At 40.0% G+C, this 26,133-nt stretch overlaps 2 protein-coding genes across 2 annotated transcripts; both read left to right on the top strand.

Moving 5' to 3' along the window:
* Positions 1 to 114: 114 nt before the first annotated feature.
* On the top strand, positions 115 to 6,580 carry LOC140931081 (uncharacterized). The gene is made up of 5 exons (XM_073380823.1): positions 115 to 400; positions 2,966 to 3,059; positions 3,725 to 3,849; positions 4,908 to 5,007; positions 6,241 to 6,580. The coding sequence occupies exons 1-5, from the start codon at positions 240 to 242 to the stop codon at positions 6,334 to 6,336; spliced, it is 576 nt and encodes a 191-aa protein (XP_073236924.1). The 5' UTR covers positions 115 to 239; the 3' UTR covers positions 6,337 to 6,580.
* Positions 6,581 to 9,029: 2,449 nt separating this feature from the next.
* Positions 9,030 to 21,658, top strand: LOC140931083 (beta-galactosidase-like). The gene is made up of 11 exons (XM_073380825.1): positions 9,030 to 9,269; positions 11,341 to 11,462; positions 11,965 to 11,993; positions 12,092 to 12,167; positions 13,633 to 13,727; positions 14,643 to 14,823; positions 16,159 to 16,383; positions 17,405 to 17,598; positions 18,285 to 18,485; positions 20,113 to 20,472; positions 21,146 to 21,658. Exons 1-11 carry the CDS (start codon positions 9,040 to 9,042, stop codon positions 21,374 to 21,376), a joined length of 1,944 nt encoding a protein of 647 aa, XP_073236926.1. The 5' UTR covers positions 9,030 to 9,039; the 3' UTR covers positions 21,377 to 21,658.
* The last annotated feature ends 4,475 nt before the right edge of the window (positions 21,659 to 26,133 follow it).

The raw sequence follows: 26,133 nt of genomic DNA, 5'->3' as shown, positions 1-26,133 counted from the left end.
TGGTGCTTGAAATGAATTAACTGAAATAAAGAAAACGAAAAACAACAAGGATTTGAGAGCTTCACCTGAAATACAGAAAGGGAAGTTGTGTGACAGTTTGTGTTGTGTGACAGCAAGCTCTTGGCGGTGGTAATCCTAGCTGTGCAGCACTGAATCTTGCGCCCACCCATTTACTACGTTCTGATCCATTAAGATCGTTCCAAATTGTGTAGTTTGTGATTCCTGTGTCCCAAACAATAATGACTTTGCTGAAATTTCTTAGTTTCATGGTCACCCTAAGCGTTCTTGCATTCTCAAGCACAGAGGAATCCTGTTTGAAGCTCAATACATGTGTGTGTGTGTTCAGTAACAAGTCAGTAGTTGACTTATGGCCGGTTGATGGATCTTCCACTGAACCGAGGTAAGAACTTTTCATATTCATATCCTGAATTGTTAAAATCAAACACCTTGATTTGATTACATTTGCCTTGCTCTGTATTTTTGGGAAAAGAAGCGCAGAGGATCTCATTTCCATCCAAGTACTTCCGGATACACAAATTATGCTTTATATAATAAAGATATAAGCTTACTTTATTCGCTAGACATACTTGATATACTGGATATATTCATACCTAAGGCAAATTAATTAACCAAAAGACATAAAAGTTGTTTTCTTCATCATCCTTCAGGGGAAAATAATGGAAATAATGCTAGTGTAATGTGTTGTTCTCCGAAGGGGTCAAAGGGGTTTTTGCATGAAACAAGATTAATTTTCGTGAAAAGCGAAAACACGAAATTAAAATTCGTGAACTGCGAATAGTTTGCTTGTCGTGATACTCGAACTTTTAAATCTCTTATCCGATATTCGTGATTTTCAACTAATTTTTTCGTGAAAATGGACGGTAAGTTGAATTTGAAGAAAAATTTTACTGAAGCCAGTGGACCTTCAAATGAACTTGTTTTAAAAGTCCTAAAGGACTTAAAGTCGTTCCCTCATATGTCGGGCTAAATGACCTTTACCGCCTTTTTCGGCTCTTGTTTCACCCATCGAGTCCCGAGCTTGGAGAGAATTTCCCTCACGTCAGTATTTTTCAATCAATCATAATTCAGCTCTTATTTTTGTGAAGCCAACACGTGTGGGGTTTTCGTATGGTCATCCTGCATAGGTGCAGTGGCCGACAGTGACAATAAGCAAGTGTTTAAATTAGAGGGAGTAATAGCAGAGTTTCCGCTCGCGCTAGCCCCAGGCCCATACCTAAGAGAAAATGGGAACCCATCGATGCCAGAAAATTTGGCTATGACGTCACCGTACGCTCCTACGTCCGTATGAACTTTGGGGGAGGGGAAAGGTAGTCAGGAGTCAGCCCGACTAGGGTAGGGTTATATGTTTGCTATTGCTACATTTTTTCGGCGGGGATCGCTTCTGGGCAACTCACTTTCTGTTTGGCGGGAAATCGTGGGCCATCGTTGCTCTTTAAAAAAAGGTTTTCTCTTTATGAAATAGTTTACAGCTGTCTAAATTGACGTGGATAACAGGGAAAGAGCTAAAGCGAGAGATAAAAAACAAAGGAGACCAATTATTTCGTCGGAAGAAAAACGTGACAATGTTATAGGGGTGATGAGAAACTGAGAAATGCTAGCGGCCACCAAGGTGAAAATGAGCGGCAGCAAAAAAAAGCGAACAAGAACACATACAAAATTTCCTCCATAAAACTTGTAACAAGGAAGTTTCGATTCACGTTGTCGTCGAGCAAAACAACGGCAAAGAAATATGCAAAAGAAGTGTGTTGCACGAGCAAAGTTTTTTTTTTTTGGCTAATTAGACCTACTGGTTTATTTGGCTGTTTTCGTTGCCGTCGCCGCTTAGCATTACACGACTTTATTTTTGTTTTAGTAAACTATAGATATTAACCGGAGCATCCCTTTTAGCCCTGCCTAAATCTATATAAGACTACGGAATTAAGGTTAAATTGGTACTATCCGTCAGCATTAGTCATCATCAGTTTACCGGTACCCTCACCTACATTAGAGAGATTAGGATTCACGTTTACGCCAAACGGCAAACGTGAATTTGTACCACGTGACAAAGTTTTTCCCTTAATTGTCGTCAACTTTTTATTACTTCAACTAAAAAATAGGTAGTTACACACCATTTTTATACATAAGAATTTTCTATTCTGAGAAATTCTCAACTTGAATCTAACGTTTGCCGTTTGGCGTAAACGTAAATCTTAATCTCTCTATTGGCAGAATTTATACTAGAGACGAATTATCTGTCTAGGCGTATTATCCGTCTCAGATGGATAATTCGTCTCTAGTATAAATTCGGTTCTAAGACGAATTATGATTTGTCTGTTAGCACGTCTTCAAGACGTACTAACAGACGGATAATACGTCTTAGACGGCTTATCCGTCTCTAAATTTATATCTAGACGGAAGGTGGACGGTTTTTTGACGAAGTGTCCACATGAGAGGGACTGGTTTCTATATTTTCGCAATATATCTATATATCAATATAAATATCTAGACGAATTAGTCGTCAAAATTCGTTTTCGAATTTATACTTAGACGAATTATCCGTCTGACGGATGGTGTCTAGACGGATAACTCGCTAGTATAAATTCGGCCATTGTATGTTCACCTGACTTGTCCACTGACTTCTGTTACCTCTCTTTCTCTGCAATAGCTCTGCGGCGGGAGGCTCAAAAGGCAAAACATCAACCCTACTATTAACTCTGCAGACAGCAGCATTCTGAACAGGTCTAGCCATATGCTGTCCTTTTCCTTCGGAAATTTCCGTGAAACATGAACTCGGAATTTTAATCACAGTGATGCGTTATTTTTACTTGTTAAAGTCCGTGATACGTGCGTAGGACTCTTTCTCTTACCCCCCTCTTCTCCGTTTCACGTAGTTTGCTCTCCGGACAAACAAACCTCCACTGAGAATGTTTCAGCAATGTACCAAAGCGGTATCTTTTCATTTTAGTTTTACTCAAATACCGGAAGCTGAGGGACGCGTTTTTGAGTGGAACCCCTGCACACCTTTCAGTACTGATGTATCTGGCTGTAACAATGTGACGGTAAGTTAGTGACATGAAAAATACCTGTTAACTCTAGGAGCGTGGCAGATACAAAACATACAATTTGAAGGACCTGTTAGTCAACAACACAGTGAATTTAATACTGATATTGAAATAGCAAATATTAACCAACAAGTAAGAACCAACTCACTTTAAATCGTGTTTTATGGCAGGGGCGGATCCAGGATTTTTTTTAGGAGGGGGTGCACTCGTCTCTTGCTCTACTTCAACACCAATAAACCACATAGTTTTTTTTTGCAGAATAACAGTTGTATCAGAAAACCGCAGGTCATCTCAGGGGGGGGGGGGGTGCGCACCCCCTGCACCCTCCCCCTAGATCCGCCCCTGTATGGTGACTTGTATCTGAAAACACTAAATGCTTGCATGCATAATCACCCAAAATGTTTGCCTTTACACTGAAAGCAGCTTTAGGGGTCGGGTTGGCCCGGACTAATTGTTCGTTTTGGGTGTTACTTTTTCTGAAGGTTTTGATCCAACTAGGTGCAGTTGTCTGGTTCACACCAAGGCATGCCATTTCCCCCGCCCTTTTTCAGACCTGGCGCCCAAAAGTTGTAAAATTTAGGGTTGGCCAGCATATACAAATCCGTAAATTTATGACAACAAGTGTCTGTACAAAAATTTTGATAATTTTTATTCTCCCTCAGTCTTGTCAAAGGACTTTGGCGGAAAATTTTCCAGCTGGGACAGCAGACACCACTTTTTCTGTGGACAGTGAAGACAATATTGTTATCACTTATGGAGCATCGAAAGGTCCTGACAATTTGTGGAGGTATTTTGCAACATTACCTTCAAACCAGAGTCTACGATCGGGGGAAAGGGTCAAAGAATAACTGGTTTAACAGCCAAAGGAACATTTTCGTCCCCTTCTTTATAACTTCCCATGAACTGCTAAAATTTTGACAAGAGAAATAACTTATTTGAAGCCGGTACTCAAGCCCTTTTCCCTGCCTGACCATATAAGTATAGGTAATAGCATTATTTGTAGTGATATTTGGCATAAACACCACTAGTGATATTACGAAATAGATATACGTAAAGAGTGAAATTTGAGGCAATTTTGAAATATGTCAAGTGGTATTTATGCCTCTAATATCATAGGTGACGAATTACTCCTTAATTTTGGCGCGAAATTTCAGCGTTAATTTGTAATTTCACATGTGAAATTACAAAATTGCCATGGCAACCCTTCCGTACGTCTCAGTGTCAAGATGGCGACGAAGTTTTAAAATGCCGTCAATGAAGATGTCAGGGCACAAAAAGATGCTTTAGAAAACCTAAACACACAAGAGAACATCAAGAAGGATTCTAACAGGTATTTTTCCGAAAAATTCTGAAAAATTCTGAACTTTATAAGCCAAATTTAAGGTCTAAACATTTGAGAGAGTGGAGTTCTCGATCGATACGATCCAGGATAAACATGTCAAAAAACCAAGATTGCTAACGTAATTCGTCACCCATGATATTAATAGGTAATCAAATGGTATACTCGTGAAATTAGGGAATAATTTCACTTGCGTTTTGTCCAAATCCTAATAATTTCCCGAGCCTTCGGATTTGGACAAAACGCGCGTGAAATTATTCCCTAATTTCACTCGTCACCGTTTGATTACACATACATATCACGTACAAATCATGCTATTATTTGTTTATACTACTAACCGCAAAGGTTTTGTAATTTTCACATGTAGCCTATCAAATTAAGCCGAAATACCACTCCTCTAAGCCAATCAAATTGCAGAAATTTCTCATGTAGTACTGTTTCAATTAATGCCGGGCTAGAGAGATGGTATAGCTGTTATAGATTTAATTGATATATGGTTTATCTAGGCAAACAGAAATTACACTGAGGTGTGATCCAGACAAACCAGGCAAAGGAACCATACCAAGGCTTACAGGGACAATTCTTCCCTCAGCACATGCCTTATATGTAAATATGTTAGAGTATTTTGACTTTTAACCCTTTTATAATCATAGAGCAGAAGCAGTGAGTGATCACTGATGAGCATGAAAAATAGGTTCTTTATTAAGTGACGAAATATTAGAAAATTAACTAAAAAGTGGTGAACAAGTAAAACAAACCAAAAAAATATACATAGATTATGAGTCATACCTTGTTATTACATTGGTACCACTGCAGTTTTATGGTTCATACAACATAATAAGATCATCGCCAACCTTTACGAATTTTTAAGCCATAATTTAAGAATGGCTTTTGGTCCAAAAAGATACCCTTTTCAAGACGCTAAATGGCAACATCGTATACCCTGTACAAGGCTCTACCCTGAAAACCACACCCTGTTCGGTGCCACATACCCGTATAGGCAAATAAGGGAGGGGCCCCAGTATGTCACTCGTACCCACTTATTCAACTGGGTGATTGAAGAGGAAGGGACCAACAGGGTAGAGTGGTTTACTAAACAAGCGAGACTGTAAAGCTTGAACCCAGACCTACAGCAACAAAAGAATGAGGTGTTAATCATTAAGCCACCACAATAACACCGAGTCCCTGGGGTTGGATATTGGTAGTTATAGTGTGGCTTGGGAATCAGGTATTTACCTATACCTACCCAAGGGGTACCCGCTAGGTTTTGACATGCACTTGGTTACCGCCTCGAAACCCAGACATGGAGAATTTCTTTACGAAGGTCCAGCCATTTGCCACAGATTGACTTGTCATTCAAGGTCTCGGTAAATTTTTAAGTGTTTGTAAAAAGCATTTTTTCTCAACTTAATACGTTTCTTTATTTTGCTTTAATCAAGCGACAACTTGAGCTATCAATAACAAAAAAATTAAGTCAGCCTTGTTTTAAGTTGATTGTGAATAAACCCACGGGTGGGGCATTTGCCATATTCCTGGATCCTTCATCAATTTGGTAGTTTTAGTGTCCCTACCCCCAGGAATTTAGCATCCAAGATAGAGAAATTTGCAACTGCCAGAGCATTTATCCAGGGGGTGAGGGATGGGCACAACTTGAACTAACCGATATGTATAAATCATTCAAGACCTCTCTTGTGCAATCTTAAAGCGGCCTTTACAAATTTGAAGACATTTTCATTGCTGCCACTCGGTTATGGAATGAAATTGTAGCCGTTCAGCATATCATTTTTAAAAATACATATTTATTGCTTAACTAACACCAGAAAAATAATTGCTTTTCAGACTGGAACATTTACTTCCAAATTCGCCTGTGCCTTTCCAACTCACCAAACTCTGCCTGGTGATCCTGTGCAACAGAAGGATGAAGTGATAATCTAATTTATAGTGGCAAGAACGATCAGTAGTTAGCAATGGATCAAATTTTAGTGGAACCCGTTGATACACCACGGTTAAGCCGTGAAAATGTGGTCGTATTGGCGACTGGTGGCTTTGCATTATTATACTAAGCCTTGCTAAACTATAACAACAAATTAAGCTCAATTCTAACAAGCCTTATTAAATTTAATATATCATCACTTGTGCACTTTGAGCAATTTTCAAGAAAGAGCATTACTGTTTGTCAGATTGATTGCTTTAGTTACTCCCCGGGGCCCCCGGGAGTTATCCTCACCAACGACGCACAATGGGGCACCCAACGACAGTTTTCTCCTAAAAACATTGAAAACACTTTTTAGGCCATCCAGAGTACTTTTAGATCTGTAAAAATACATTCTAAGCGGCGCTATGAAATTTTTATCTGTTCGGTCATCCTAGGGGAACTTGAGTTTTCTCGAAATTCTAAGGGCTTGAGTATTATTTTCCCAAACATTTTAGATGCAATTTGATGTGTTACGAAAGTGAGACATCTTCTGATTCCTCTCCCCATCACATTTTTTTAATCCGAAAATTTTAGTTTTCCTTTTTTCTACGAAAAATAGCCCAACATAGGGAGTAAAATGTGAAAATTAAACTTCAGAAAACAGTAGGGAATAAATTAGATAAGCTTCGAAAAATGTACATGAATGGAAATTTTTAGCCGTCCTCAAGTGCTAAAAAATTCTAGGCAATATTGGTTTCTCCGAACAGATGTTTTACAGGAAACAGTCGTTGGGTGGCGCTGAAAAAATTCAGTCCATTGATTGTACTCATTGTGGTAATTCCCCGTGAATAAGAGAAAATAGAAGACGCTCGCTACGCACGCTATAGACGCGTCCAGTGAATAGCAACGGAAAGGTCTTTTAAAAGTGTTTTGGAAAAAATGAAATACAGCAGTGTTGTTATGGAGAGAATTTACACATCGCTGACACAGGGATTTGGGGGGTGTACTCTACGAAAGGGTACCCCTTTCGTATACCTTCTATTGGCAAAAAGAAGCCTGAAACCCAAGAAGAAAAGGTTTAACTTTACTCTTTTCTTTTTATAAGAATGTTGTTTTTCCGGCTCAAGCTGAATATTCTTATCTTTCTGCCGATTTGAGGCTGAAAATATTCCGGTCAATTATTCTTTAAATGTGTTGGGGTATAAATTGCAACTCAAAATTTTCCCGCCAAAAATATTTCCAGAATAACTGAAAAAAATAAATGCATTGTGCCTGAGCAAACAATATTCTGTTATTTTCCCCTCACTCCGTTATTGGGAGCATTCCGTCCAGTCTGTTATCTGCAGGGGCAAAAGAAAATGGCATGAAATGAAATAATCAACCCCGCATACCGTAAACCTCGGCTTATAAAAGGGTGTCAATGGAGTGGTAGCTTTGACGGTCTTACGATTAAATTTTGGATTTTTGAAATTATGGGATTTGTCAGGATATTCTGAAAGAACAACGTCCAAGAGGCCCTTGTGCCAAAAATGAGCATTTCGGGGTAAATTGTCTCTGAGATATTAGTAAAGTCCAACTAGTTGTCTATTATCAATGCTGCGTTCGAATTGGTTAAGCTACTACTAGGCTGTATGTTATAGCCCACTAGTAGCGAAAAGAGCCGGCTTTAAAAACCAAAACAATGACGGGTGAATAGCGTTTTGCTAGTTAAAGTTGTTTTGTCTCGATATTTTTTGACACCTAGTTGGATTTATTATTCCTCTCGCGTCGCCCTCATGGCCTCTAAGTCAATAGCCCATAACGCCTCATGAGCTATTGACTCAGAGCCCATTCGAGTTCGAGGAATAATTGTTAAATAGCCAAGTTATGCTGTGATATACCCCCCCCCCCCCCCCAAAAAAAAAAAATTAGAGGGGTTTGTATGGATTTATCAAAAGAAGTTTCACGTTAGTCGACAACCTTGACAGGTGCGACAGGCGACAATTTTCCCGACAAGTTTGACAGGTGACGTCACATCCGATGTTTGAAAAGTCGCGCGTGAACAGGAAACTTCTCTCAACATATCATGTCTTATCTGTTTACGCACCTAACGCCAAATTAAAGATTTACTTTATGTCCGTCTAAACATGAACGTACCAGACCGTAGCCAAGTAATCGGCTCCTTCCGTAGCCTACTTTGACTGGTGCGACTGAGGATGCAGCTTGCTAGCTCGGTCCCAGTCCCCAGCTGTGCAAGTCACAATACCCTACCGGTACCCCTCGGAGGTCGGAGCTTCCCCATTGAGTCCATACCCATCGTCTTCCGTAGGTGATATCTTCCTACGCAATAGAGGACATTATAAGGGGACTGTGATCTGATCTGGCTTCTAAATTGCCGGAAAAAAGTCAGCTGATAACGTCAACGTGCTTTAAAAAAAGCACAAGCACTGCTCGTTTCGCATTATAAGCTATTGTAGGAAGTAAAAAAATCTCTGCATGGGTTTCGTACAGAAATTTGGGTATTTAGTTTCTGAGGTTAGGTAAACAACATGATCGATTTCCTGATCAATGGAATGATCGAAGGGTCAGTTCTTTGATTGATTGCTTGATTGATTGCTTGATTGCTTGATTGATTGATTGATTGATTGATTGATTGATTGATTGATTGATTGATTGATTGATTGATTGATTGATTGCTTATATGCCCCCTGAGCAAACACATTCCAGTATCAGTGATAGCAAAAATGGCCATCGGTGTCTACTTGCTTGTTTGCCTTACTTATGCTACATGTATCCTTTTCCATCAAACAGCAGCCAGATCCTTCACCGTGGACTACAAAAACAATGTCTTCCTCAAAGATGGCGAGCCATTTCGCTATATTTCTGGAAGTATTCACTATTTTAGGGTCCCTCGCGTTTTTTGGCGTGACAGGCTCGAGAAGATGAAAGCGGCTGGGTTAAATGCCATACAGACGTGAGTATTTTCCAACTCAAAAGTCCAGTTTCAAGAATAACTTCAAATGTCAGTTTATTAATAATCATAATAATATATGGTATCATGCATAACGCACCGCCAAAAAGGAGTTTCGTGCATGTTAATAATGGATCAAACAGCCTCCAAGAACTAAAGGATTTCGTGTACATAACATCGACGATCCAAACCTTAAAGAATACAAAAGCCGTTTACATCACATTACTTTACGAAATTCTCCCGCTAGTCGATGTCTCTATGGAGATATACCGGGAACTCATTTTTGAGGGAGTTTTCTGCAGATAGCAGATTTTTTGTCTTTGGGGTCACTTTGTTGTTAGCCTGCGAACAGCAGACGCCTTTCCGGTCGTCGCTTCTCTCCCTCCGAAAAATAGACCGGAAATGCGTCTGCTGTTCGCAGGCTACTTTGTTGTAGGTAGCCAAAATACAGGTTGCTGCAAGCAACCTCTTTGGGAGGGTGTGATGGAGCTCTGACAGACCTTCTAGACTTGCTTCAAGTCAACTTCTCATAAGTTATCGATCGAAGCAGTTTTTAAAGCAAGCGAAGCGAGCTTTAACGGCCGGCGACCGAGCGAACGACAAGGTCGCGAGGTCAGAAAAAAATCCCTCTAGATTAACCAAAAAATATATTAGGACTTTATAGAGAAAGTCCAAGAAAGACACTAAACTCGGGTCGTCTCGAAAGTTTATTTTACGTGGCTTTTTCGTCTCACCTGAAACTGATAAGAACCCTCAGATGCATGGACCCTGATGGATCTGGTCGAATGTTCGAGGACATGGAGACGTTTGTCTTAACTTAAAACCGAAATTCTCAGGAGACCTTGTTGTAAGAGGGTCCTACAGGGATATTTTCATGATACATGATTAGCTCTTTTTATTTTTCGTGAATTGTGAATTCAGTCAGTAAATATCCTCCCTGTTCCGTGACCAAAAAGAAGAGCGTGTTCTTTATAGAAAAACTGGACTAATCGATATTCATGATTTCATTACTATTTTTTTCGTGATTTTCAGTTTCGAAACCTTTCCAGAAAATGAGACTTTGAAAGTGCAAAATGAGAATGATGAGGTTTGGAAGTTGCTTTTTACATCTTTCTTTACCTTTTCGCCACTTTCAAGCTGCTTTGTCAGACACCTTTCTTTCTCCTTTATTGTTTGCGTAAGAGCAAGATGAAAAACCATACTTTACATAGTGATATCTTCACTCGAAAACTAAAATGAAATTTTGACATCCGTGATTCGTAATAAGTTATTTTTTTGGTCCGTAAACCGTGCCCGGAACATTTCCGCCCCAAGAGGCGGAACAAAGTTGCACCGCAGGCGTATAGACCTTATTCACGATATCCGCCATCTTTACACGCGCTTAAAAACTGACTGGTTAAAAGCAATGTCATGTAGTTTCTCAGGGTGCAGTCAAGCGGATAAAATCTGCCGATACAAGAAATTGCGTCTCACAGCAAGCGAAAACGATGATGAAACTTGTCGAAACTCAGGAAACTCGAACTGTAGATTTTGCATGACTAAAATCGTCGTCTCGTTTTGAGAGAATAAACAATTTCGACCGCGATTACTCGTATTGGCAAATTTCGTCTTAATTTTCTTTTTGGAAGCTCCATAAAAAAAAACACATAAAATAACGGCTGTCGGTACCGGCTGCTCCTTTACTGTAGTGGTTAAGTAAGAAACAAATGTACTAAACCAAGTTCGAGGCTTCCTGGCTGTCAGTTGTTTTTGAAATTTTTCTTTGTTTCTTTAAACAACAAGTAATTAAGGTCTCCTCAGTATGTAAGGTTGATGTGTTGTTCGACCTTCATCTAAGTAGACAATACCATCATCTTGTAGACAATACCATACGAAACGATGAAAGGGCTTCCATGGCCTTTCATTCTTCTTCCCAATACAATCCTATGGTGTAGTTCGAAACAACGCCGACAGTGTCATGATACACTCAAAAACTTTAATTCAAGTTCTCAACTGGAACCTCTGGCAATGGAATGGACTAGACCCAAATAACAGATCGTTAAAAGATCTTACTTCTGTGTTGTCTTTCTCACAGGTACATAGCATGGCAGGTCCACGAGAAAGTTGAAGGACAATATGACTTTGAGGGAGGAAACGATTTTGTTGACTTCACGCAGCTGGCAGGATCTTTGGGGTTGCTGGTGATTATAAGAGCAGGTAAGGTAAACGAAAAAAGGATAATACACCTCATATACCTCAGAAAAGGCGCTCGCTGGAATTCGTTAGCAGTATAGCAAATGTCCATTTTAAAGTGGAATCTCATTAGGGTGAAGTGGAGGAGCTGACTTTGAAAACTCTTACTTAGTCCAACTCTCTTCACTTATAAATCTTTTAGTCTCTGTTGTCCCGCTATATGTGCTAATGGAATATTGTTACATATAAATGCTCATTGCTTTCATTAGCTTCTGTACCTTCCATTAAAAAAAGTCTTATCAGAACCATGTGACGCTCTCTCGTCAAAATAGCGCCTGAAGGCACAAAATGCCCGGGCACTAGTGTTCAAGCATCAAGTGTAAACGTAAATAGCCTTATGTGTTTTTCATGAGTGTTTTCTTATAGCCATGCGTCTTCTCTTATAACCACACGTGTTTTCTAGAGCTATGCGTGCCTCCTTATTGCCGAGCATGTTTTCTTACAGCCATACGTGTTCTTTTTGCAGGCCCTTTTATCGCAGCTGAGCGAGATATGGTAAGCGTGTAACAAAAATTAATATATTTTTCAAACACCTTATTTGAACATTCGAAGGTGCTTTACTTCTATCACGCAATTGCAACAATTATTTTCAGGGTGGATTACCGCCTTGGTTATTGAAGGACTACACTGCTAACTACATGCCGCGATTCAGAACAATGAAAAACGCCGGTAAGTGGCCACAAATGCTTTTATCATTCAATTTAATTTGTGTAATAAACTGTTTTGTTCATTTGCGCCTTAGTGGCCGCCAGCATTTATTACTCACCGCCGCTACACCGCTATGTTGGTTGTCCTTCTTCTCCTTTGTTTTTCATCTCTCGCTCTAGCTCTCTGTCGCTCTTTTTCTGGTTGAGCTTCGCTGGCCTGTCGCCTACTTTCTCTTTTTCTCTGTTTTTCTCTTTCTCTATATTTCAAACTTGTGGACGTGAAAATTAATCTAAGCTTAATACTTTAGAAAACATGGATGCAGAAACCATTTCAGCTTTCCGTTTTCGTCTTTATTAACCATTTAGTTGTCTCTGCTTCACAAGACGCGGGTGTGTATGCGATTTCCCGCCAAACGAACTCAAGTTGCATTGGGGGTTGGCATACCTGTTGATTGAGTTATTTTACATTGGTATGCCTATGGTGAGGACGGACGGACGGAAGGACGGGGGTACGGTCACGTGATTACCAAAATTTCTCAGATGGGCAGATTACCACATTTTCTTAGGTATGGGGCTACCCGGCTAATAAATTCACAAAACACAACTCCCTGTGGTAAAGTCAGTACCTTACACATGCGCACAGACATATCACATATCACATATCACATGGGCATTCCCCACTTTGGAAACGGGATGGAAACTGAGCCTTAACTAACTATCGCAAAGACTTGTGGGACTGTTACTACTTCCTAGAGAGGCTCCAGTTTCCCTCTCGTTTCTAAAGCAGTGGCGAATTGGCCGCAAAGGACAGCTGTTTATGATGGTTCACTTATAACGCATTGGTCATACCGCGTTCATTTTAGATTGTGATCATTCCTTTAAGAGGCTTAATTAAATGGTAAATGCTTTATGAATAGTTGAAGTAGACTTAGATGTGCTAACTAGTTTACAGGCACTTTACATAAATCATTTGAGTTAAGTAACACGAAAATGTAACACAAAGGGATTAAAACCCCCCAAATGGTAGAAGGCAACCAGCAACCTATACACAAACATCATGACCGGATTTGAACTCGGGACGACCGAGGAGCAAATCGAGCTAGTGATCAGAGCGGGACTGGAAACCAGGACCGCTAGATTGCAAGTCACGTGCTGACCAATCGGTCAAGATGATTTATGGCTGTTTCATGACAAATGAAATCCCGTATTTCAATTATCTATACTAGATTTTTTTTCGAGACCATCATAGCTGAAGAAGCCGGAGTTATCAAAGAGGTCTGGTTCTCAGAGGGTCGAACGATGTGCCAGAAAAATCTCTGATGTCAAATGTTTATTTTTAAATGTGTATTTCTCCACTCTCCTTCCTCCTTGTTCTGACAACAAAACAACAGGTGTCGTTATTTTCAAATCACTTATCTGTATATCTATATAGTTGGAATGCATACTCTTCCAATGACGCAATCTGTTTCATTGTTATAACGTCATAGCTTACATCGCTGCAGTAGACAGATGGATGAGAGTGCTCCTTCCAAAAATAAAGCCTTTGATCTATTCTTATGGAGGACCCGTTATTACAGTTCAGGTGAGAATCAACAACTGGATGCATTACGATCTAAAGGTTACTTGCCTGCCTAAGGTTACTTACCACTGTAAAACCCTGCGTAGCAGGCGCTTTAGAACAAATGTGGACGCAAGAAAGAACTGGACGCACTAGGGGGGCACGCGACGGGACACGAGCTTGGAAGCAATATGTCTCCGTCGCGTGTCCCGTCTTTTCTCGCACCCATATTTCTTCCAAGCACCTGTTACGCAGGTTACTATACTGTCGGAGTGGACATCAATTACTTCATTGCGTTAGTTTCCGTGATTGTTTTGTCATTGCTTTCAGGGGAAAGAATTAGGGAAAGCTAACGCCCGAAATAGCCACGGTATGATCCTAGCCTTGGCTGTAGAAAAAAAAGACAAAAACAAACCCGACCAGAACAAGAGAGCAACACACTGCCTCTTCCTGGATGGAGTATCAGTGACATACAATACGAGACGCGAAAGCAGCTCTGAAGTTTAAGAACACAAAGCAGAGCAGGCAGACGTAGTAGCAGTAATATAGATTAGCATCCTGTCCGAAGGGGAGAAGTAAAACTCCTAGTTTCTTTAAAGTTCGGCATAAAATAGCTCAAATCTGATAGTCTCCTACTCAGCCTGTGTGAAAGAGTTCCGTGACGACACAAAGAACAGCGCGTAATTATAAGAGACTAAAAGCAAAAGGCAGAATAGCAAAATCTGTGGCAAACAAATTCTTCGTTGAATTTGACTTTGAATATCCTGCTTATATCAGTTACCAATCCTTGATACAGTAGCTTGATTGTGGAAAGACTGAAAGACGAGTACAGCTTTCTTGAAAACCGATAGAACTATGAGGCCTGAGGTCTGAGGTCACAATGACGGAGATGGTCTTTTCCTCTTATGAGAAAATTTATTATCGGGCTTTCGTCCTTAGGTTGAAAATGAGTATGGATCCTTAGAGCAGTGTGATCATCAGTACATGGCTCACTTAAAAGATCTCTTTGTAAAATATCTTGGCAACGATGTCGTTCTCTTTACAAACAATGGTTGTGCTGACAGAATGTTCGAGTGTGGAACTCTGCAGGGGATGTTATCAACGGTGGACGCCGGTGGAGGTAAAATATGCATAAAACGTACTCCCAAACTAAGTATTTTTTCCTTTCGCAGTGATACAGCTAGTTCGTACTTAACCTCCTCCGGTCCTGCGCAGTCTGTGGTGACGCGGTAGCCGCGCCCGTAACGCGTTCGCATATGTAGGTCCAGGTTCACGCCTGCCTTCGAGTCGATTTCTTGGACAAGAAACTTTTTAGTGCAGTTTGACAGGTGTATAGATGGGTACCGACAACAAACTGTTGGGGCTGCCATATTTATTCGATTAAATGCCGCGACGTTTATTAAATTTTTAGCGTTTCCAATGCGGCGTTTATTCAAGGGCGGCGTTTATTTCGAAATCACTTTTTTTTCAATTACTGACAACAGTTATTGTAAATGGGTTGTAAATATTATGTAATATTTAAAGGTTCGAGTGTCTCTTATATTTTCCTGAGATAGAATCGTAAATGTCTGGATGGCGTCAATTACCAAGTTGTACCGAGGCTTTTCTTATTTTCCTCGAGTAAACGCCGTATTCCTCTGATTAGGTGCAGCGTTCACGGTTAACTGTTCATTAACCTGCAACTGTGCCGCACTTTTGACGTCATCGGTTGATTAATCGCAAATTCTTCCAAATTTGGTTAACAGTAGCTGGTTATGGTCAATTATGCGCGTGCTTTTAGCCAATCAGAAACTGAGAAATTATTTGAATGAATAATAATTAACAATTAATGAATGAGGCTAAGTATCTTATGAAGAATTATGGAGATCGAGGAGGGTGTTATCCGTCGGGCCGTAGGCCGAGGCGGATAACACCCTCCGAGATCTCCATAATTCTTCATATTTTACGAAAGCCGAATTCAAGAACTGTTTTATTATTCGTTCAGAATAATTCCTAGTTTAAATTAAAACATAGCTAAAACATGTTTACCTCCATCGATGTTAAGTTCATCTTCGAAAATGCACCTTTAGGGTTGTTCAGTTCCGCAAATGTTCTCCAAATAGCAGATGTCGCTTTTCGAGTTGTCTTCGTGCTGTTCTTGCCGTGTTTTTAGCTATTACTTCGCCCAGTTCTTTCTCTTGAAACCAGTGAAATTTTCGCCATTTTTGTTTGCACAACCTCGTTCCCAGGTCTTCTCTGTTAACAGTGCATTAACCTGCAAGGAAGCTGCCCTTTTGACGTCATCGGTTGATTAATCGCAAAATTCTTCCAAATTTGGTCATCGGTAGCTGGTTATGGTGAATTATGCGTGTGCTTTTACCCAATCAGAATCGGGGAAATCTTTTGAATAAATATTGATCTGTTTATGTCCTCGCTTGAGTGCATAGCTTTAGCTTTTATTTATTCATTTTTTTAGGAGAGAAGACATTGGAGAAATGCTTTGAAACCCAGCGTTCGTTTAAACTTATGGGCCCCCTGGTTGACTCTGAATTTTACCCAGGCTGGATCGACAACTGGGGTATGAAATTCCAGCACCGAGACGCTGAGGTTATCGCCAATGATCTCGATACTTTGCTGAGCGCCAACTATTCTGTAAACGTGTACGTGTTTCATGGCGGGACGAATTTTGGATTCATGAATGGTAATCTGTTCAAATCCTGATCAGACCCACCTATAAGCACAATAAACAGTGGTATTCTTTACACTAGAGCCCAAATAAGCTAAGAAATATTTCAAGACAAGTAAATTTTAAATTCTTCAAGTAAAATTAAGCTTCACACACAACTTAAGGCTTTTTTCCCACGCAGCATAATTAAGATTGATCGACATGATTTGCCTTTCTTATAACTCAAGAAACCGCAAGTTGGTAAGTCGGATTAAGGATGGTTTTCAAGTCACTTGAAACTATCTTGAATCGTTTCAACTTTCCGACTTTAATGAGATGCAAAGTAAAATGACTTGAGATTTTACTTAGGCCTTCACTCACGTATGTTTGATTAAGTAATAACTTAGCAGCTCTTACGTCTTACTTAACGACCTTGTGTAAAGACAACCAGTGACTAGTGTGTTTTTTGATTGCTTTAATATCTAAATACTACGAAACCTCGCCTTGCAGGGCTTATTGCGCTGGCCTCTGAATGACCTGTGTAAGCGTGAAGTTCATTGTAGTGAGCTGTAACAAATTTTGCTATAACGGTGTCAATTCAGAGGGCTTCGGTTGTAGTTGCTCTGTGTGATTTAATTCTGTCCAAAAATTTAGAGCGACATTGTGCAACCTTTAGGCACATCATATATAAAAGGCTTGTAAAATGGAAAGGTTGACAAAAGTTTTCCATGACAAAAAAAAAACTTTTAAAGATTTTCCATTTACACGACCAAAGAAATCTAGCCAATTGAGGGTCATTAAATGAGGCCAGAGGGTTGGAGCAACTCATTTATAGAGCCGAGACTAATCATTGAAGAGTGCGCTTTGTTTTAGATTTACTTTTGATTGGTGGAAAAAAAATGGCAGGATAGCCTGCTTTAGCCAATCACAAGGCTCAATACCAAAAATCAAGTCAAGAGTACATCTCTATTGGCTAGATATCTTTCGTCGTGGAAATGGGAAATCTTATTCAAATGTATAATCGTGATGATTTCATCGCAGAAACTGTCTTTGTCAGGTGCTAATCTCTACTACGGCTATAAGCCTCAGATAACCAGCTACGACTATGACGCCCCTATCAGTGAATCAGGAGAGCTTACAAAGAAGTACTTTGCTATGAGGGAAGTGATATTAAAACATCGGGGTCTACCTCCTCTACCTGTCCCTGTGTCCACACCGAAACAAAGCTATGGAAACATCTACATGACCAAGGTAAAGACTTTAATCTTTTCTTCAAGTGGGACAAAACAAATTGTTTAGTTTGAAAAACAAATGGTAACAAGTTAAACTAGTACCGATAAGGTTTCCATTAAAGGGTCACTCACACATTAGTAAATTCTACATTCTTCGAGGCAAAGAAACTCGTCTTCTGTTTACTCTGTTATCAGGGACAAAAGAAAAAGGACTGAAATAGAATAATTAATTCTGCGTACCGTAAACCTCCACCTATGAGCCTGGGGCTTACATAACTTCGTAAGGGGTTTTAGGAGGGTTCATAACCGGACTTTCCAAACCCATTTCAAAACAAGCTATATAGCAGTGATGATAAAAATACGTTTTGAATTTACTTGCTTTTTTAAGCTTCAAAACGTTGTACAATATTGAACTCATTTCAGTACAAGGTATAGGGGGGCCTTCATCCGGGGACTTAAGACTTGATGATTTTTTTTGTTTACAAGACAAGAGACAAGACAATGCTTTATTTGGAGTCTTATACAGTCCTATGTACATCGACTTTATCCAAATAATTTAAAATCATAACACAAATTTCACACTAGTGGAGGGTTATAAGGGGAAGATTACGGTATCATGAGTAAACTGTATTTTTTCCGTATTTTGAACGTATTCGTCTCTTTGGGCTTATTTTCTGGTAATAAGTCCGCCTGATATTTTCCCAGGTGGCCTACTTATTAGATGTTGTCCACAGTCTTTCTCCTTTTGGACCAATCAAAACCGTTCTTCCTAAGACCATGGAAAGTGTTGGACAAAACTACGGCTTCCTACTTTACCGCACCCAGATTCCTCAAAAGTTTGCAAATACAAATGTAGAACTAGAAATTCTAGGACTACGAGATCGCGGAATTATTCTGGTTGGCCAGGTAAGAGAGCTATTTTTATTTACGATTTGTGAGAACTTGAAAGAGCTCCCACATCACCCTCATACAATGGGTAGGAGAGAACCCTGGAAACGAGGTTGCTCTCACATCGCCAATTTGGAAACAAGAGGGAAACTGGGCCGAGTTAACTGACTTTCGAAAAGTCTTCTGGGATTGTTATAAGGCCAAGGAAAAATTTCGGCCATTTCCGAGTTACCCAGAGCTTCTGTTTCAAAGCGAGGCTGAGTGCAAAGCCGTTGGTATGAAAATGATTCTTTTATTCTTATGCAAATAAGACTCATTTTCACAAGAAAGGTTTTGCATCTAGCCTTGTTTTGAAAGGGAGTCTTGAGAACTCGAAAATAGCCTATTGGCCAATAGGAGCCAATAGCTGAACGATCAGAACGATCCCAGAAACAATTGCGCGACCCATTCCGGCTCCAGTTCTCGGTTCTCGTTTTTAAAGTAGCGAATAGACCTTTTTACCGATACGGCGGCCATATTGAATTAATTGGATTTAGGAGTATTATAGGATGCCCGGGGCGCATGAGCACATTTCGCTTGTATTTTTGAGCGCTTTTCGGGAGATTTTTTCTTCAAGTTTTCTTAGAATAAAATTGTAATGGGAAAAAAGATCCTTGTGCCGTGTTTGCATGTGATAATGATCGCCTTTTTCCCGAGAAATATACAGTGAAAGACCATATTTCTAATACTAAAATAGAAAAAGGCGATCATTATTACATCCAAACACAACACAAGGATCTTTTTTCCCATTACAATCTTATTCTAAGAAAACTTGAAGAAAAAATGTCCCGAAAAGCGCTCAAAAATACAAACGAAATGTGGACATGCAGCCAGGGCATCCTATAATACTCCTTAAATCGAATTAATTCAATATGGCCGCCGTTTCGGTAAAAAGATCTATTACGGTGCTGAGAACACGTGAACGCCTGTGTTAAACTTTATTTCATCTTACTGTCGTTCACTGCAAAACAATACAATATAAACGTCAAATTATGAAAATTAGGTTTTTGAGACAAACATAAATGTACCAGAAACATTAATTTAGATTTCTCGACCTACGAAAACGCAACGGATGAGAGTCATTCTTACATAAGAAAATTCAGGTTTCAAGATGGAAGACACAGGTGACAGCGAGATTGTAACAAAAAATTAATAAATGATAGTCAGTTTGTTTGACTGAATTAGTTTTGATTGTTTACTTTGACTGTTTATCTTGGTAAGGAAGGAGAAAAGAGCAAACAACCAGTGAAGAGAAAACGATGGTTTATGGGTGGTTTCGTTTGGTGGTGTTATTCTTAAGATTTACAGTTTTAATACGCCACATTGAGAAATAGGCTCAAGCAGCGAGGAACACTGTGAGCCTTAGAATATCCTCTTTACCTATCTCTGTCATTTAGATTTGCGTAAGCTTTACTGACGAAATCTTTGGAGGCTTTTTTTGCTTTAAAGTACGTTAGCGAGGGAAACAAAAAATAGTTTTGAACAAGTTGGGTAACAGTGATCGGGAACCTCCCTATTCATCCTTCGAAGGAGGTCATTAAAGGAGACGTGCAAGTTTGCAGAGGATTTCATTTATTTCTTTTAATGTTTTTGCCCTTACACATAGGAACGCAAGGCTACTTTGAGTCGTGCAAGCTTCAATAGAACGTCCTTCAACCTAGCAGACAATCTAACGCTGAACATCCTGGTAGAGAATCAAGGACATATAACAGGAGGCTCAGACATGCAGGATCCCAAAGGAATCCTTGGAAATGTGACCATAAACAAGGAAATTCTTGTCGACTGGGAAATGTACACATTGGACCTACAAAGTTCTCAAGGGTGGAGTGAGGCTTTTAAGAACGATAACACAGGGATACCAAGTGACCTTTTGTCTGACGTACCCACGTTTTATCATGGCTTTTTCAATATATCCTCCGATGGTAACCCAGGAGACACTTTTCTGAAGTTTCAAAATTGGCATAAGGTAATATACGCTGGTATGCTTCTTGATTATATTTTCTTCTATGCGCGAGAGCAGAGGAGACTTGTTTCCACAGTGATCGACTAATGACGTTAACTTGAAGGCGCGCATCCACATTGGTTACCAACTTTTTACGGAAATCGTAGTAAATATATTTTAATAAAAAAAACTTTCCAAGTTGAAATCTGGAATATAGTCTGGACTCGCTTTGTTCCGTATCCACTACAACATGGAAATTGACCTTGATGAAATAATCCGCTGATTTGCAAGGCTTCATCTGAAAAGAACGGAACTGGCCAATATCCTGTGTGAATAACTCAAAAAATACAGGGAAGGGGACTTTAGGGAGTTAAAATCGTCCGAAAACTTAGGGAGCATGCTCTCAGACCCCCTCAGAAGCTTGCGCCTTCGGCGCTCGTTTAGAAAATCGGTCAGTATTTATCCTGGATCCGCGCCTAACTTGACAGACTCAGTTGATATGATTGGCTGCTATTTTGGTGCCCCATGTGACAATACTCAATACTCAGTATTTTATTAAGAATGAGACGTTTTCAAGATTGATATCGACACAGACAACAGCTGCATAGGAGACGAGGTCTATTTAATATCTCAGCGAACCACAATTGCCCAGGTCAACATTCTGAACCGGGTCACTTCTGATAATTTGTCATTTTAGGGTCAGCTGTACGTCAATGGCTTTAATCTGGGTCGTTACTGGCCCGTGAAGGGTCCTCAACAGACACTTTACGTCCCTGGCTCGTTGTTGTCTGCTGGAAAGCCAAATGAAGTGATTCTCTTGGAGCTAGACAGTGCACCCTGTACGGTCCCTGAGAGCTGTTTTGTGCAAAGCGTCTCGACGCCCATCCTGGACGGACCCGTGGATGGGAGCCCTCCTAAGCGGGCGTGAATTTGACGGCGATTTTCCACTACAAATTGGAACCCATAATAATAATATTATAAATAATAATAACAATAATAATTATTATAAGAATTATAAGAAGAAGAAGAAGGATAATAATAATTGCGATGATGATGATGATGATGATACCTTAATTATAGTCTCAATTTAGGGCACAATTGGTTTGCTAATTGGAGATTCGTCACGGAAACTTAATAGTTCTATTTGATTTTTTATAGCTGATTAATGTCATTTACCTTTTGCAGAAATAAAGTTCCGTTTTTGTTGTTCTCCTTGTATCACATACATCTCGAATAAATAGCGGGTTGCTCTCCAAGACAGAAGGTCAGGTTGCAGAGAATTTTTAATGCTAAGTTATACCCAAAAAACCCTCTTACCTAAACAACTAGGACGCCAATCTGCGTCTATTCTTCTTCCGTAAAATTGGCCGCCTGAAATCGCGGCTTTTTAAGTAGGGGTAAAAGAGTTGCACTTTTTACTTTCCAAGACAGCATGTACTTTCGCCCAAGTGGAGGGAAATAACCGGCGGCGACTGTAGAAGCTAACAGCGTCAACTCGAGTGAGTATAATGGCTCAGCTCATCTCTCCCGGGCCGGTGGGGCCTAGCATTCATAGAACAATCCCGCGGTAAAGTCTTAAAAAACGTGTTCAGATTTCCCCCCTCCCCCAACCCACGGACAACCCAGGATATTTTCTGACTTTTCTTGAACGACGCTAAGTCCATGTTATGTCTGTTTTGCCTTAAAACAGAGCTTGCGCTTAAAATAAATTAACTGAAATAAACAAAACGAAAAACAACAGAGGATTTGAGAGCTTCACCTGAAATACAGAAAGAGAAGTTGTGTGACAGTTTGTGTTTGTTTGTTTGTAAGTGTAGCGAACTCTTTGCGATGGTAATCCTAGCTGTGCAGCGCTGAATCTTGCGCCCCACCCATTTACTACGTTCTTCTAATCTATTTAGACCGTTCCAAATTGTGTACTTTGTGATTCTGTGTCCCAAACAATAATGGCCTTGCTGATATTTCTTAGTTTGATGGTCACCCTAAGCGTTGTAGCATTCTCAAGCGCAGAGGAATCCTGTTGGAAGCTCAATACCTGTGTGTGTATGTTCAGTAATAAGTCAGTAGTTGACTTATGGCCGGTGGACGGATCTTCCACTGAACCGAGGTAAAAACCTTTTATATTCATATCCTGAATTGTTAAAAAAAATCACCTTGATTTGATTGCATTTGCTTTGCTCTGTATTTTGGAGAGAAAGAAGCGCAGAGAATCTCATTTCCATCCAAGTATTTCCGGATGCGCAAAGTATGCTTTATAATAAAGATGTTAGCTTACTTTATTCTCTATACTAGACGTACTTGATATACCTGAATTAGCCAAAAGACATAAAAGTTGTTTTCTTTATTATCCTTCAGGGGAAAATTATGATAATAATGCCAGTGTAATGTGTTGTTCTCCGAGGGGGTCAAAGGGGTTTTTGCGTGATAAGGGATTAAGTGCTCTTAATTTTCGTGAAAGGTGAAAACAAAACGAAATTAAAATTCGTGAACTGTGAATGGTTTGCTTGTCGTGATACGTGAACTTTTACATCTTTTATCCGATATTCGTGATTTTCAACTAATTTTTGCGTGAAAATGGATGATAAGTTGAAACTGACGAAAAATTTTACTGAAGCCAGTGGACCTTCAAATGAACTTGTCTAATTAATAGTCCTAAAGGACTTAAAGTCGTTCCCTTATATGTCCTAAATGACCTTAAGGGCCTTTATCGGCTCTTGTTTCACCCACCGAGTCCAGAGCTTGGAAAGAATTTCCGTAACGTCAGTATTTATCAATCAATCATAATTCAGCTCTTATTTTTGTGGAGCTAACACGCTTGGGGTTTTCGTGTGGTCATCTTAGGGGCAGTGGCTGATAGTGACAGTGAGCAAGTTTTTAAATTAGAGGGAGTATTAGCAGAGCTTCCGAGCACGCGCTAGCCCCCGGCCCATACCTAAGAGAAAATGGGAACCCATCAATCAGAAAATTCGGTTATGACGTCACCGTACGCCCATTCGTCCGTACGAACTTTGGGGGAGGGGGGAGGGAGTCAAGAGTCAGCCCTACTAGGGTAGGGTTATATGCTACATTTTTTCGGCGGGAAACGCCTTTCGGCAACCCGCGTTCTGTTTGGCGGGAAATCGCGTGGCCATCGTCGCTCTAAAAAAAAAAGTGTTTTTCTTTGTGAAATAGTTTACAGCTGTATTTTAATGTTTACATTGACATGGATAACAGGGAAAGAGCTGGAGCGAGACATAAAAAAAAACAAAGGAGAACAATCTCGTTGGAAGAAAAACATGAAAATTTTATAACGCCGGTGAGAATGGTAGCGGCCACCAAGATGAAAATGAAAGAAATGTACAAAAAAAAGTGTGCCGCACGTGCAAAGTCGTTTTTTTGCTAATAGACCTTGTCACGGTTTTCGACGCCATCTTGACGAGTAGGCAAACGCGTGAGAAATTACAGTGATTGTATGAGAATCTAATGTCGAATAATTTCCGTAGAACGGCTGTTCTGAAAAAAATATGACTTGTAAACCAAAGCTTCACTCCTAAGGATTCACCGGGAAAAATTTGAGGGCGTTACATGCACTTGAAGACCTAAAACCACTTCTTTAAATTTTCTATACATTTGTCTGTACGAAAGTCCCGGGAAAATTACAGACAAATATATGGAAAATCTAAAGCAAGCCTCTGGAGAAATTTAAGTACAGGTACGCCCCCCAAATTGTTTAGGACAATCCTTTGCATCGTAGCTTTAGTTTACAACTGATATTTTTTTCAGAACAGCCGTTTTACGGAAATTATCCGACGTTAGATTCTCATACAAACACTGTAATTTCTCACGCGTTTGCCTACTCGTCAAGATGGCGTCGAAAACCGTGACAAGGTCTATTAGACCACTGATTTATTTTGGCTGTTTTCGTTGCCGTCGCCGCTTTATAGCATTACACGATTTTATATTTTGTTTGAGTAAATTATAGATGTTAATCGGAGCTTCGTTTTTAGCCCTGCCTAAATCTATATATTAAATTATGTAGATTCCATGGGTTTTCTTGGAGGTAAAGAACGAATTCGAATACGTACAGTAAGCATTCATCCCTTGAAGCTCTTTTAAAAGGATCCTTAAGCGGCTCATCATTGAGTAGACTGGTTTGAAAGCTGAGTCGGAGTGTTTGCGCTTTCTCCATTCAGCGGACCCGACTATCTCGGCGCCTGGAACAGGCTATTGTAGGTTTAAAATTATGGCGTACAATCCCCACCAAAATTCATGGTTTGTATTTTAAACTGCTCATTTAAAGTTCCAACTTCAAAACTTGAATTTTACAGCTGAATTCAATATTTTACACTCTTTCTTTAGAGTTCACATCATTGGAAAACGTTTTTACACTTGTCGTTTAGCTTTTGAGCTCAACTTTTTTATTTGACCTTGCTCGCTGTACATTTTCCACTCGCTTTGTCAAATTACACAGTCAAACCATGCAATTTTCAACTCGACAAACAAATCTTTATACACTGCTACTTTTTATTAGTTTTGATGCCTACACCAGTACTCTACATTTGACTGAGATGCAAACATTGCATTCCGTGATACTCACTCACCGCATTTCGCCAGTCACCGCGTCAAATTTCAAACTCAACATCGTATATTTTCAACTCAACTTTTAAATTTTTGTTTACGCTTCAGTGATCGATGGTCGAGACAAAAGAAGCCCATGTGGGGGTGGGAGATGACGACCGATCGATCTCCTCCCCGGCTCTTTCGTCCATCATGCTTTGTGAAAAAGGAGTCGGTAGGCAACACACGACTTCTAGCTACCTCAATCCAAAATGCTGCTTGCTTTGTTGAAACGTAAAGCTCTTTATTGCAGCTAAAGAAAGGTTTAAGGTTCTTTAATTTACTGCAAAAGTGCCTTCTGGATCTGAATAACTCAGATATTTTCGTTTGTCCGTGAATGCGACGATTTCCTACAATATTTTGTCAGGCTGCAGCTCAAAATGAAGCTAACTAAGGAGAATTGCATTGTGACTTAGCTAGTCAAGATATTCTTAAAATTTCGCAAATTTCAGCCTCGACATTCTTATAAAATACATTCTTATAAAAAAGAAAGAGAAGAGCACCCCGGGGAGACTCCGCATATGAAAGGGGTGGGGATGCTCGTCGTCTCGCTTAGGGGTGTAAATTTCGGATTTTGGTCCCGCTTAGGGTGTTCTGGGCAATCATCATATTTAGCCGTGAAGGTCTCGTTTAGAGTTGCACGCGCAAAAATATAAAAATATATAGATTGTCTGTGTTTTAACATGGTCTCCTTTAGGGGTCAAAAAAGCTCGGGCCACGCCCAGATCGGTCTCCTTTAGGGGTTTAATTCAAAATTTCCGACGAGCATCCCCACCCCTTTCATATGCGGAATCCCCCCCGGGAAGAGCACAATACATGGAATTACGGCAGTTTCTGCAATGAGGTCCCCTCTATTGACCTCACATGGGTCTTTGTTGTATACATCTCCAAGGCTGTCAAAAAAAAGAAGACCAGAGAACTGGCAATGTGAGATAAGCAGCCAAAATCAAATTCGCCATTTTTTAAAACGTAAATAATCTACCCGCTGGTCAAGTAGTCTGCCACGCAGCATGAGTCATCATCAGTTTACTGGTACCCTCACCTACATTGCATGTTCACCTGACTTCTGTTACTTCTCTTTCTCTGCAA

Source organism: Porites lutea, chromosome 3 (genome assembly GCF_958299795.1).
Source record: "Porites lutea chromosome 3, jaPorLute2.1, whole genome shotgun sequence".
Classification (NCBI taxonomy): Eukaryota; Metazoa; Cnidaria; class Anthozoa; order Scleractinia; family Poritidae; genus Porites; species Porites lutea.
This window is presented reverse-complemented; position numbering and strand designations above follow the sequence as displayed.

Coding starts and splice junctions, on each gene's coding strand:
- LOC140931081 (XM_073380823.1), top strand. CDS start 240: ATGACTTTGCTGAAATTTCTTAGTTTCATGGTCACCCTAAGCGTTCTT. Junction 401..2,965: donor GGATCTTCCACTGAACCGAG/GTAAGAACTTTT, acceptor TTTTCATTTTAG/TTTTACTCAAATACCGGAAG. Junction 3,060..3,724: donor CTGGCTGTAACAATGTGACG/GTAAGTTAGTGA, acceptor ATTCTCCCTCAG/TCTTGTCAAAGGACTTTGGC.
- LOC140931083 (XM_073380825.1), top strand. CDS start 9,040: ATGGCCATCGGTGTCTACTTGCTTGTTTGCCTTACTTATGCTACATGT. Junction 11,994..12,091: donor TCGCAGCTGAGCGAGATATG/GTAAGCGTGTAA, acceptor AATTATTTTCAG/GGTGGATTACCGCCTTGGTT. Junction 16,384..17,404: donor GAATTTTGGATTCATGAATG/GTAATCTGTTCA, acceptor TGTCTTTGTCAG/GTGCTAATCTCTACTACGGC.